The sequence below is a fragment of the Hippocampus comes genome, unplaced genomic scaffold (genome assembly GCF_001891065.2).
Source record: "Hippocampus comes isolate QL1 unplaced genomic scaffold, H_comes_QL1_v1.1 scaffold388, whole genome shotgun sequence".
Classification (NCBI taxonomy): Eukaryota; Metazoa; Chordata; class Actinopteri; order Syngnathiformes; family Syngnathidae; genus Hippocampus; species Hippocampus comes.
In genome coordinates this window covers 172,091-185,801 of record NW_017804840.1, presented here as the reverse complement: position 1 = coordinate 185,801, position 13,711 = coordinate 172,091, and the positions used below count along the sequence as shown (strand labels likewise).

At 39.6% G+C, this 13,711-nt stretch overlaps 1 protein-coding gene across 2 annotated transcripts in view; it reads right to left on the bottom strand.

Moving 5' to 3' along the window:
* The window catches only part of dicer1 (dicer 1, ribonuclease type III), a 103,479-nt gene extending 91,043 nt beyond the window's left edge, over positions 1-12,436 (bottom strand). The window contains exons 1-5 of one of the 2 annotated variants that reach the window (XM_019869994.1): positions 12,291-12,436; positions 9,466-9,552; positions 9,157-9,354; positions 7,460-7,622; positions 3,733-3,863 (exon numbers count right to left, since the gene is read on the bottom strand). In XM_019869994.1, the coding sequence (XP_019725553.1) occupies positions 3,733-3,863; positions 7,460-7,622; positions 9,157-9,270 (408 nt within the window). In that variant the 5' untranslated portion in view covers positions 9,271-9,354; positions 9,466-9,552; positions 12,291-12,436. Of the gene's footprint in view, positions 1-3,732; positions 3,864-7,459; positions 7,623-9,156; positions 9,377-9,465; positions 9,553-12,290 lie in introns of both variants that reach the window. The other variant, XM_019870003.1, reaches the window with a different exon arrangement.
* Positions 12,437-13,711: the final 1,275 nt, after the last annotated feature.

Sequence of the window (13,711 nt, the reverse complement as noted above, 5' to 3'; positions counted from 1 at the left end):
GATTCAACTCCTGATGACAAGCCACCATCCAGCGAGGAAGCAATGCAAATGGCAACAAATCCATCAGTATGCACAAGAATTACCAGACATCGGTGATCAACGGGACAGTTACTTGCAACTAGCAAGAAAACTGTATGACACGCAGGCAAACACTGTCATAAACCAAAGAATGCATCCAACAAAACAGTTCAAAATAGACACATTTTTTTCCCAAGACAGAAAAAAAAATAAACATTAAAATACTGTACGTATTTTACTGTTGTGATTTTTTTGGATACACCTGTATTGCAGTTTTTGTTATATAAACAGTTTCTGGACAGTATATTTTTTATATTTTATTGATTGTGTTGTTACACGTGCATTTTGTCAACATACTTGCAGGTTCATAAAGGACATGTACCATGCTCAATTCCCAAATGAGGAATTTCTGTTATCAGGACAAATTGGACAGCGCAAACACGAGTCCGCACAAGAGAATATTTACTGTAAAGGGTCCTGCCAATGCGCCAAGCAGATAGATATAAGCGGCCGGTGGCTAACAAACATTTCCTCCTCCGTAACACGTCCACTGTGCCGCTCCTTTACCAGGTGGTCAATTATCACCACCTGTGCTATTGCCCTTGACGGACCGGCGGAATTACCTAAGAGCCGCACATAAAATAACCCAGGGGATACATATATATGTCGCGCACCAGCCGCTTGTGCATGGAGGACCTGTGCTTTCTTACAGGGACTACATGGTGTCGTCAAACTTGATCTTTTGTCCGCAGTAATTTGACTGTGACGTCTGGTCACGTCGGATCAGTTTTGTAAAATACTTGATTATCGATCAGACGGTTGAGGACAGAACTGAACTCGACGGATCGTAACCCACTGTCACTGGGGACGTCTTGGAGGAATGAACGAAGTAAGCGTTGAGGACGGCGTGGGATTTTTTTTTTTTTTTTTACCTTGAGTCAGTTTGGCTCCCCAAAACCCTGCTTCCACCACCAGTTGGAAGCGGCTTTTATGAACAGACGGTAACCCATGGCGTGGTGAGTACATAACTCCACGGGTGTTGGAGAGGGAGGACGCCATTTTGTCGCCGGGGCCCGCTGGTGACATTACTTCCACATTGAACAGGCCTGCCTCAGTCAGATACCTTAAAACCTCAGTACCAAGTGGGTATATCGGATTACGTGTTGGATATTATTGTTGTTTTTTTTTGTTTGTCTATGGGGTTTGACCACTCTTGAAATTGATAATGCACTGTGTGGGTCCACTGGGGGGTGCTATTGCCTAAAGATGACCAATTAGTTAAATAAATCGGTCCTCTACTTCAGGGGTCCCCAAACGTCAGGCCGCGGACGATACCGGTCCGTGGGTCATTTGGTGCCAGGCCGCACAGAAAGAATAAATGACTTACATTCCTTCCGTTTTTATTCATTTTGGAATCTGAAGGATGTTTTATTTTGAAAAATTACCGGATTCTCTGTTATGTCAGTCGGCAGTATGTTACTTTTGACGCAGGTGAATGCGCGCTTCTTGGTCACGTGATAGGAAATGAAACCCAGGAGCTAGGAAAATGAATAAAAAGCAAACGTCATTGAAAAGTTTTTTTTTTTTTTTTTTTTTGGGAAGGGGAAAAGGCCCAGCCAGGAGACAGAAGAGGAGCCTACGACTTTCAAGAAAGAGAAGGCTACATTTAATAGACAGTATCAGGAGTCCTATTTTAAATACGGCTTTATCTCAACGGGAGATTCACACGCACCAAGCACACTCTGCATAATAAGTGACGATGGCGAGTCGTATTTTTCATGCACTTTTTACTTGCGGCGTATCTTATTTTGAAGGCACGTATAAATCCCATATGCTGCAGTCGATGTAAATAAGTTTATATAACGCAACATACAATTTTACATAAATTGTAAAAGTATTATTCCTGAATATTTATTTTACTTTCAACCACTCGACATGTTCAGTGGCATCAGTGCTATACATACACATATAGTTCTTATTTTTCTCTTTGTATTTTTGCCCTCTATGGACAATAAAAGCGGTATTGTGCTATGACCAAAACATAAATATAAATCTATATAAATAAAACATGAATTGGAATATTTCATATCACACAATTATTGTGCTTTGTCTTTGATTTAAAGATGACAATACGCAAAAATCTACAAAAATTGTAGAAATTGTAACACATGGGTCACACGTTACCATCATGACCAGAGAATGCTGCGGCCAGATAGGACGTTCCTCGTGTCATGATTCGTGTTTATTATTATGTTTCGAAAATACCACACTTTTCATGCTGGTCATATATTATATTGTATCTATCTGGCCTTAAAGGCTGGTCCATGAAAATATTGTCTGACATGAAACCGGTCCGTGGGGCAAAAAAGGTTGGGGACCTCTGCTCTACTTATCGGTCATCGCAAGTGTTTATTTTTTTCTGCTTACTCCCTTTCCGGGTCAATCAGCCAGTCACGCATTCTATTCACCTGGTAGACTTTAAGCTTATTTTCCAGGGTATAGAGTGTAAGCAGGTGAATTTAGACGCCGTGCATCGCTGAACAGGCGTTTTGTGTGTGTGTGTACACACACACACACACACACACACACACACACACACACACACACACACACACACACACACACACGGCGACTACTGTGGTTGGGAACCACTGACATGGAGGATACTCCAGGCAATTGAATGGACAGTATTTTCCGCACTGTAAGGCACACCTAAAAGCATTCAATTCATTTTATAATCCGATGCGCTTATATATGGTGTGAGTTAGTCTCTATTGAGTCGAGAACTTCATTGAGTTGTTTCCCTGTTGGTGTTCCTATGCTATCTAGTCGTGATTATTAGCAGAAACAAAATGCAACGTAAAAAGGTTCTGCCCGACACAAGTTGACATGTGCTTTCGCTAACACATACTCAGACGATTTTGTGACCTCTGTGAAGCCATTTTGAAACGAAGATAACACCAAAAGCATGGTTAACTACTGACTAAACGAAGGAAGGAGACAAGCAAGATTTCTAAGGATATTTAGCCACTTGTGGATGTGAGCCCACCAGGTTTGTGTGCCTTTTTGTTGAATCAATTGTCCTCATAACGTTTGTTTTTCATTTATTGTTTTGTCATGCTTGTATTTACAAGTTTCATGTCTGTGTTGGTGACCAGTTCTTACAGCTTGCAAATGAACAAACCTTGTATTTTTATGGACTTTGTGTCAGGCTTCATGTTACATCCTGAGGGAGCTACATATGGATCAATATTCTGATTTCTTGGACAAAGTAATTTAAAAGTTATGTAAAGTGCTTTGTTTCAGCTGCAGCGGTTGTAAAGGCTCTATATAAATAAAGATATCTTGTATAGTATTTCTTTTAGCGTATCAAAAGCTCGTGGATGCACAATGAAACCACAGCCACTATTGTAGCTTCTATTCTATGTGCCTTAAAATGCAGTGCGCCCTATATATGAAAACAGTTTTGAAATAGGCCATTCATTGAAGGTTCGCTTTATAATCTGAAGCAATTTAGAGTGCAGGAAATATAGTCATATTAACCAAAGAACAATGCTACATTGTTTGATGTAAAGCCTACATTTTTAAGTTCCTGCAGTATTTGAAACCAACCGGATAAAAGATACAATCAACCTACCATCTCTGCTGTCAGACAACATCACTCTTATTTCGAGGGATAGACAGCTAATCAGAAATAAGGCGGAATCCACATACCTGTTGCTTGATTATCTTTTCACTCCACTGATTGTAAGTCCACGTTGAAGTCTCTTCCACATCTGTGTACTCTCCCACTTGGAGGTCAGAGTGAGTTCTGACTGCAGCTGCTTGCTGAACAACAGCCAAGGCTGCACAAAAACCATGACGAATTTTAAATTTACATCCCAAAAAATGAAAACATTATTTATAAGTATCAGGACACAGCCATCTTCAGCACAAAACCACAATTATTTTTATAAACAAATGGAGGCCACAATAAAAAATTTTAAAAAAAGAAAAAAGAAAGGAAATTCACCAGGAATGTCCCAATCCAATTACATGACCGGAAATCGGGGGTGATCAGGTGGTTTTCAGCTAATTGGGGATCGGGGCAAAAACTTTGTTTTCTTTACTTTCTGAAATTTTACTGGACCAAATAATGAAAAGTTATTAACACCTTGTAAAATAGAGCAGTACGGGTAATAGCTTAATATTTTATATTACACCTTGTAAAATAGAGGAGTACGGGTAATACCTTAAAATTTCACATTTCACAATGTTATGTTTTTTTTTTCTTGCGGGGGAGGGGGGCGCAGTGGTCAGACAGGCAGGAAGAGCCTAACACAAACAAAAGCACGCACACATAGGCTCTCTACACAAAGCTAGCGCTCCCCCTTCGCTCGGCAGCGCCTTAAATTGTGTTTGGAGCAACAAGGAGACACAAACAATAGGTCAACACTAAGGGCAAACCAAAAAATATTTGTGAACTAGCCCAAGTCTGTGTTGTCTGACATCACGCTGCCTTCCTGAACGGCTTCAGGGTTGAGAGAGCGACAGACAAGTTAGTAATTGTGAGACATCCAAACAACGTAACTTCAAATAGAAGTTTAACAAGTGTACATTATTTTGGTGACAGCCCAACTTGTTACCCACCACTTGCATTTAACAAGGTCAGAAATCAATCGTGTCGTTTGTAGATGAGAGAAGTCACACCCATCCACCGTATATGTAGCTGCCTGCACTCGCCATTTTAGTATGTACACGCCAATAAACAATGCTGTAAATCTATTGTTTACCACTAAATAAATCAAATGTACTCAGAGGAATCCCTCATTCTGTTAATTCTTATCAAGAAAGGCCATTCAACAAATTAGTGCCATTTGCATCCCCAGGAACTAAAACGTACAAATGCACAAAACAATTACATGAAAATACTTGTGAGTGTCCTGCAAACTGATCGGCATTGCGCTTCAGGTCCGCATTCGCTCAGTAAAAATGGCATGGCTATTTAATGTGAAAAACCCATGAAGTTTCAGTTTGATTAAAAAAAAAAAAACGCTTTCGTCACTTTGGTCTTTGAGCAAAAAATGTCAGTTTTGATTCACACATTTGGGCAAACTCAGCCACGGAAAACTGGCAGCCCACAGGAAACGTGGCGCACTACCCTTGTGGAGAGTTCCCAGTGAGTACGTCAATACCATGTGAATCAGGTCCAACATAAAACAATTAAAATGACACGCAGCATTAAAAAAAAAAAGAGAGGGTCACTCAGGAGCAGCCACTGCCCACTACTGGTGAAAAAGAACACAGGTTGGTTGGTGACAGTTAAGCACACCTGCTCAGCTGTACAGAAGATGCCAGGATTGAAAGGTCTTGAGCGCTATTTGCCCTTGGAATTATTTGGTACTCAAAAGAACAGCTAATACTGTACGGTTTGTGCTTATAATGTCAGCACACTAAAAGTATGGAAAAAAAAACTGTTGACATGTTTTTTGTGTGACTGTTTATCAAATAGTGATTTAATGTTAAAATATGGAGGTACGTCATTTTGATGTGACAATTTTAATTTTGTAATTACAAAAAGATATACTAGGGCTACACAAATGGCAATACAATAACAAGTTCTTTATTTAAAAAAAAAAAACATTAAATTTATGCTTAACACAACTGAGTTAGTATGTCGGCGTGGCCCTTGGCAACCGTTGCAGTTTTTTCACATCTTTGAGCTTCGAGCAACTCCGAAAATGTAATTGCCCCCCTATAACTTATACTGTGATACCCTCGCTGATTTAGCACAGTTAAGGGCAGTGGTACGGTACCCAACTTTGTTTGCATAACAAACCGCTTCCACATATTCTGACACACCGTTGAAGAGACGGCACAACGAGGCCAAGCTGACTATCCCATCTGCAGCGTGCCCGCATTCGGCTGACGCCGCCACCACCATCACTGCCGTTTCCGTGAACGTTAGCATAGTGAAGCCGGCCACCATAACGGTCTTATAAATGCCTTTGCTTTGCATTGCAGATTTGAGTTTTAAATTGGAGTTACGGATGTGGTGCCAAACTGTATTGACTGACAATGGTTTACCTGAAGTGTTCCAAAAGCGCATGTGGTGATATCCTTTAAACATTGACGTCAGTTTTTAAGGTAGTTCCGCCTGAGGGCTCGAAGGTCACGGGCATTCAAAGTTGGTTTTCAGCTTTGCTGCTCACATGGCAGTGATTACTTCAGATTCTCTAACCTTTTGATGATATTATGGACCCTAGATCAGGGGTCCCCAACCTTTTTTGCCCCACGGACCGGTTTAAGTCAGACATTATTTTCAGGGACCGGCATTTAAGGTGTGGCGGATTAATACAACAAAATAATATGGTATGAGCTGCATGAAAACTGTGGTGTTTTCGAAATATAATAATAAACACAAGGAGCGTCTAATCTGGTCGCAACACTCTTATCGCTCTGGTAATGTTTAATGCCTTCAAAATACGATACAACGCAAATTCAAAGTGCATGAAAATGACGACTCACCACAGCCCCGAGCTTGATTTTCTGCAATCAGACAGTCCCATCTCGGCGTAATAGGAGACAATGACACCTCAAGTGTGTGGTTTATGTCCAGTCTACTTCGTAATTTTGTTTTAGTCGCCGTTGCTGCAGAAACTCCCCACCTCACACAGGTAGGATGTCGGAAATAGCAACAGTGCTATTGTGGCGATCTCAGAGTATTCAGCCATAACTTTAATCCAGTTGTCTCGAACGTACTTTTAAGGCCGCCGTCATTTGCGACCTCCAAGCAGCTTTTTTACTCATTTTGCGGGCTTCAGCGTTTTGTTTTTGAGCGTCATGTAACTGGTGTTTGACGACTCATCCTCAACTTTGTCAGTCTTTTTTGCCACTTGTCACAGCTTTTTTGGAACATGTTGCAGCCATAAAATGATAAGGTAATGATTATTTGCTAAAAAGAAAAAGTTCATCAGTTTGAACATGAAATATGTCTTTGTAGTGTATTCAATTAAACATAAGTTGAACATGATTTGGAAATCCTTGTATCAGAGATGAAAGTGGACTTTCCTGAAAATTCTGGGGAAAAAAAAAATGTATATACCCTAATTTCTGGAACTGAAAACCATTCACATTAATGGTGAGTATTATGACAAAATTATTTAAAAGAATAAATTCAGAAGCTTATCATACTGACATTTTGTTGAATTCACTTGAGAAAAAAAATATATATTTATAATATATTTATATATATATATATATATATATATATATACTCTCTCTCTCTGTCTCTCTCTCGATATAGATCTAAATACTATATATCTATATCTATATATTCTGTCCACAAAGCCAAATGATATGTGGTAATAAGACAACTGCTATAAAAAAAGTATAATTCAGTACTAAACTAAATGGCAGTTGGGACACACAAAACACGGCATGAATTGTATTTGGCAAGTACCTGAGTTGACAAGAAACACAGTCCTCTTTGCATCCTCTTGATATTGTCCACGAATTTGGTGGGAGAGCTCCTTTGTTAAGAGAACTGCAATAAATGTCTTTCCTGAGCCAGTATTTAAGCAGACAATAGTGTTATGTTCAAGAGCTGCTTCAAGAAGTTCAACCTGTGGAAGAAGATTCAAGTCATTAATGAGATATTCAAAAAGAAATGGCAACAAAAATCACAGTAAATAAATGTAAGCCTCCTGTGGTTACCAGGATTGTTGTAGCAAGGACTGCGTGCTGCACTTTATTTAGATTTATGATCAAACATGGTTACATTCATTGTAATTAATCTGGGGCAATTATGCACATGTTTGTTTTTATTCAGTTGAAAAGTAATTGCTAATTTTTAAGGTTGCACAATATTGACATTTCAATATTCTTCCTTGAAAATAAATTTAATCAAGACACAGTTGTGTTCAATGTGTGTCTTGTGTTTTGAAGTGCACTTACAAATATATGGGATACTTTTCTGGATAAAAGTTTTGATGTATGCTGAAGGAAAACATCAACTACATTATTAATTTAGTTGACTAATATTTCTCCGTTTTTGTGAAATAAAATTGGATTCAAACTAAAATAGAATCGGCTCACTAAATGATGACAAAAACTTTCATTTTAGTCAAAAGACTACAGCTAAAACTAAATTAAAATTCCTTGTTAAAATTAACACTGTGCTATATACTATAAATAGTTTGATTGATTAAAGTGCATAAAGTAGCACAGTAGTGGCATCACCACCTCATTACTTCTTTTCTGTCATTTAAAAAAAAAAAAAGAGAGTGTGTGTGTGTGTGTGTGTGTGTGTGTGTGTGTGTGTGTCAAGATTGATTTATTGTTTCCTATTGCTTGCGTCAGGTTGAAAACTACGTCACAATTCAATGCAATATGTTTTCACAAATCTGTACTATTGGTCGGTGCATGGGGGTAAATTTTACAAGTGTTGAAAATGGCTTGCTCTCTTTGATGCTGTAATGTCTCCTGAAAAGTGACGATTTTGGAGGTACAGTCAAACCTCGGTTTTCGAACGTCTTGGTTCTCGACCAATTTGGTTTTCAACCAAAAATTTCTATTTTTTTATGCCTCAGATGATGAACAAATTTCGGTTCTCGAACAAACTGAGCGCACTTGAATGCACCATTTGACTCCTCTCGCCTTCCTTACACGAGGAAGTGACGCTTCCTCGGGTAGACGAGGAAGTGACGCTTCCTCGTGTTGCTTTCCATTGTGAGCAGACGTGATCAGTAAACATTTTTATTTTAAAAAGAGCGTGGTTTCGGTTTTCGAACAATTTCGGTTTTCGAACAGCCTTCTGCAACGGATTCTGGACAAAAACCGAGGTTTGACTGTACAAGGATTCGGCCCTATGCCAACATTAAGTATTAATACATCATGATTAGCTTCTCTCTATCGATGTATGATGATTATTCATGGAAATGTTGTTTTGAACTTGGAACAAAACATAGACAAGCTTTATCGAATGGATAGTGTTCGACTTGGGAGGTTTCATTGTACATTGTATATCAACACACGAGCAACTGTGTCTTTTTCCACAAACCCAACCAATAAATGTGCCTCACGATTGACTCTTGATACAAAAATCACGCAAATGACTTAAATTCATTGAACACAATTGAACAAGCAACAACTACTTGCCTGATATTTTCTAGGTGTATAGATATTATCGTGAATAGCCTCCTGCTGCCATGGAAGTCCAAAAAAAGGCCCCATGGGAGATGTGGCCGGGGTGACGAGCTTCAGGCCAGCCATTTTTCAACGAGATGGAGAATAATGGGCAGAACTCCTCCCGCTGTGAACTTTATTTTATTTCATACCGGATTTTCCACAAATTCACTAAAAAAAGGAGATTAGGACACTATATCAAAAGCAGAGAGCAGCGAGCAGAGAAAATTAAGCGTTGAAATTTCAAAATATTGAACAAAATCTATCCAAAAATATACTTACAAATCTGGAACACAATCTGGATTAGGAAACACTTAATCGTGGTTCCATGATTAAATCTCTTAATGCCTTACTCTTCCATGAACACACCTGAGGAACAGAAATGCATGATTGCATAATATTGCATTTGTGATACTGCCGTTGTAAAGTTGAAATACATATTGTAACATAAGTTTTGTGGCTTCAGTGTTTCGTTTTTTTAAAACTAATACGAATTTAAAACATTTCAAACACAGTCATATCGGCACCCGTATTGCGGAAAGACGTGTTGTTTCATGTTGCTGCACAAGAGAGAAGGTTTGCCTCAGAGGCTGATCTATTTTGCGACAAAATCATACCAGAGTGTACAGATTCAGTTTCGAAAACGTTTCCATTGTCGCAACTTTCCACCAAAATCAACGATTGTTAGTTGGGTTACGAAGTTCAGAGAGCATGGGACTGTAGTGAACTTATGTTCTAAAGCCACAGGGGGAACTTATTCAGGCAGGAAAAAGAGTGCAAGGACAGAAGAAAACATTGCTGCAGTGAGGGGTTCTGTGGGGTTTCCTCAGACAATGTATACCAGGGAAATCCACAAACAATTGAGGAACTGAAAACTGCCATCACAGCAAAAATAAGAGCCATCCCGAAAGAGGAGTGTGTAAAAGTGATTGACAACTTTGTCAGCCGAGTACAGGTTTGCTTGCAACGGAATGGTGGACATTTGGAACACATCTTGGGAAAGCCATAAATTGACTAAAAATTGACAGAAATAGCTGAAACTCTGGTGAATGGTCTTCCATAAACTGAATAATGTGTGGTTGTAATTTGAAATAAATAGCTTTTTAATCAAAGTCACAATTGAAATTTTCATGGGTACACATCTTTTTGGGTCACCCTGTACATGCCCAGTCAAAGAAGGTGCACGCTTGGTTCCTGGCGCGACATTGACCAGTGAGAGCACGAGTAGATTTATCCCGTCAGCGAACTGGCTGTGCATCAGTGCCTGTCTATTGACTGTTTCGCAAACTGTATCTTCGTGTTGTGTTCGAGATTTTTTTTTTTTTTTTAAGTGATTACTTTTTTGCATTAGTGAAACTGCGCTCCAACCCCTTGTCACTGCCAAAGCAATGGCTGTGTGGATGTGTGTAAGCATGTTCATCGGAGATGGCACCAATAGGGACACATTGATTCAACTGCGACGCCGGAGAGTTGGTTTGCAGCCTTGACACTGACAGCTCAGGCGAAGGCTGAAATGACAGCCGAAACTGTCAGCTTGGTAAGCATTTTTTTCTTCACTAAAACAAAGACCATTGTTTTTAAAAAAAGAGACTTTAAACCTATTCCAATGAAGAAGAAGACAAGATAAACGTCATTGCGTAACCCATCACCATGTTTTTCTCCAATTTAAAAACCACAGCTGGAGGTGCTACTTCATCAGCGCCTCCAGCAGAAAAGTCTCCAAGTGAAGCTAGCTAGCCTGTACAAGGCAAGAGTTCAAGTTCAAGTCAACTTTATTGTCAAATGTGCTCTATGTGCAACATACAGCACAGATGAAATTACTGTATAAGTTTTTATCATGAAACACTTAAGTAAATGTGTACTGTTGTAATCTTTGTCTCAAATATGTAAAGTACTGCGACTGTTTACATATTTTAAACATGCTGGTAGCTGTGATGTTTCTTACTTGCAATAACATCACTGATCAACTCAACTGTATTTATAGGGCACTTTTTAAAACAACTACAGCTGTATACAAAGTGCTGTACATGGAGCAAATATCATATAAACAACAATAAACAATAGAACAATAAATTAATAACGAAGACAGTAGACAGCACAAAAACAGTAAAACTAAGATCAACTCTGCGTCATGCTGAGTCAAAGCCAAAGAATACAAATGAGTGAGCTATTTAAAAAAAAAAAAAAAAAAAAAAACACAAGCACAATAAACTAATTTTAAAAATGATTTTGCCGGGTCTGATGCGTGTGCAACAAACTTTTTGTGCATGTTGAGACCCTCAAAATTAGTGTTTTTTTGTGGGGGGGCGGGGGGGGGGGTTTCGCCAAATTGCGCTTTCCCAGGGCATTGTGGGTTTCCACAAAATGTGTAAATTGCCGTTAATTTCATGCAATTTCAAACTAATATATATCGTGTGGCATATTATTTAATTATTCTTTAAAAATAGTCTAGAACAATTCCAGCAGGAACCACAGACATCAAACAGGCTAGGCATTAATCATCTACCCATTTACAAACAATAAAAGCTGCCAAAATAGCCAACAGCTATTTATAATTTGTTTTTTCTTTAATTATTATTATTTTACACTATTTTGGACTAATTCCCCCTCTGAATACAATTTATACGTGCATAATGTGTGCAAAACATTTCTTTTTCATGGCTGCTAACTTTAATGGAGAACTTCTTTTGGTGTGGTTAGTTCCGTGTCGGAAAACGGTAATTGTTAGGTGAAGCTGAAAATGATTTGTCATACAACTCCGAAACCGCAAAATTGTCTTAGATGAACGCAAATAATTTCAAAAGTGGCAATTTAACCCACCGTAATTTGCTAGCACGGCTAGCAAATAGAGAAACGTATCGCTCTTGGCAATCTCACGAGCAAGTGAAAATATCCCTGACGGTTACTTACAAGCGCACCTGCGTCATTTCTTTATACACAATGAAACGGAGTTTAACCCTAAATATAAACACACGGACGTACGGCATTTACTATAGCTACCACGCACCTTCACGGTATTAGCTAGCTAGCTAAGTGGTTTATTCCAAGCGAAGCCAACAGCTTTTGTTGGGTGCTCTAAATAAAGACATATGGATGCACAATCTCACCTGTGACATGTCCTGTTGATCCAGAATATTTTATTTGAAACCCGTGTCTCTCAATCACTCTGCTGTCCCAATTTATGTGTCCCCTTTTCCACTCTTGTATCATTTCCTGTGACCTGGTCCTAAGCTACGACCAAACATTAACGTAAATTGCGTAATGTGCCGCATTTACGCAGTAACCACGTTGAATTAAATTCACCAAGAATATCCGTAAGGTGTTCGCGCTGCCGTCACCGGATGTATAAAATAACCGGACTGCTTACGCCGCCTTACTCGCCGTTGCGAGAAGTGAAGCCACCAGCAGCCATCTTACGATGCCAATTTTCCTCTTTTACCCGGACATTTACGCTTGTTTATATCCTGTCTGGATGTCCGGACGAAATTTTATAAATACATGAAAATGTCAGGCGTGTACTGTTTTTCACGGAACTAATTAGTATATGTCTAATGTGAATGATGTTTTGTGGAACAAATGAGAAGCGGAATGCTTAAAAAATACATATGAGTGGCAGAATGCACCGTGACCGGCATGTGTGACGTAAGACTGAAGAACCCAGAAAAGAAGGAAGCGGTAGTGAGCCAAAGAGTGTGTGGAGCAGGTCCGCTCAGTTACAAGCGTGAGAGCCATAGAAAAGTGTTTGCAGCTAAAATGAGATGGACTGAAGCCAAAGTTGAATTAGCAAACAATAAGTCATCCCTTTAATTCGTCTCTATCTCACCGCTGTGGTTGAAGTCAATGGACTGAGAGGTGCGTTTCGATCACCAGTCGGAGCTGAGGACAGTGAGAACACACGAAAAAGTTTAGGAGAGGGTGCAAAGCCCGCAAGTACATACTGTATTTCAGTGACTAATAAAGGTGCAATTCGGAGAGCTAAAAGCTCATATAGATTCGCCTTTTTCTTTGTTAAATTAATATCCTCGTGAGTCTACTTTTTTATTACTGTACTTTAAGTACGTTTTTTTGTCCGACTACATCAGAAAGGTCGACAAACCTGGTAAGTCAGTAAAAATCATATATAAAAAAAAAAAATAAAATCCTCGTCTCACCCCTCGGGTGGTGTCCATCCCTCATTCAGCTCGGGTCCTCTACCAGAGGCCAGGAAGCTTGAGGGTTCTGCGCAGTATCCTTGCTGTTCCCAGCACTGCACATTTCTGGACTGAGATGTCCGATGTTGCTCCCGGGATCTGTTGCAACCACTCATCTAGTTTGGGGGTCACTGCCCCGAGTGCTCCGACCACCACAGGCACGACTGTCACCTTTACCTTCCAGGCTCTCTCCAGCTCCTCTCTGAGCCCTTGGTATTTCTCGAGTTTCTCATGTTCCTTCTTTCTGATGTTTCCATCACTTGGGACCGCTACATCCACTACAACGGCTTTCCTCTGCCCTTTATCGATGATCACGATATCTGGTTGGTTCGCCATTA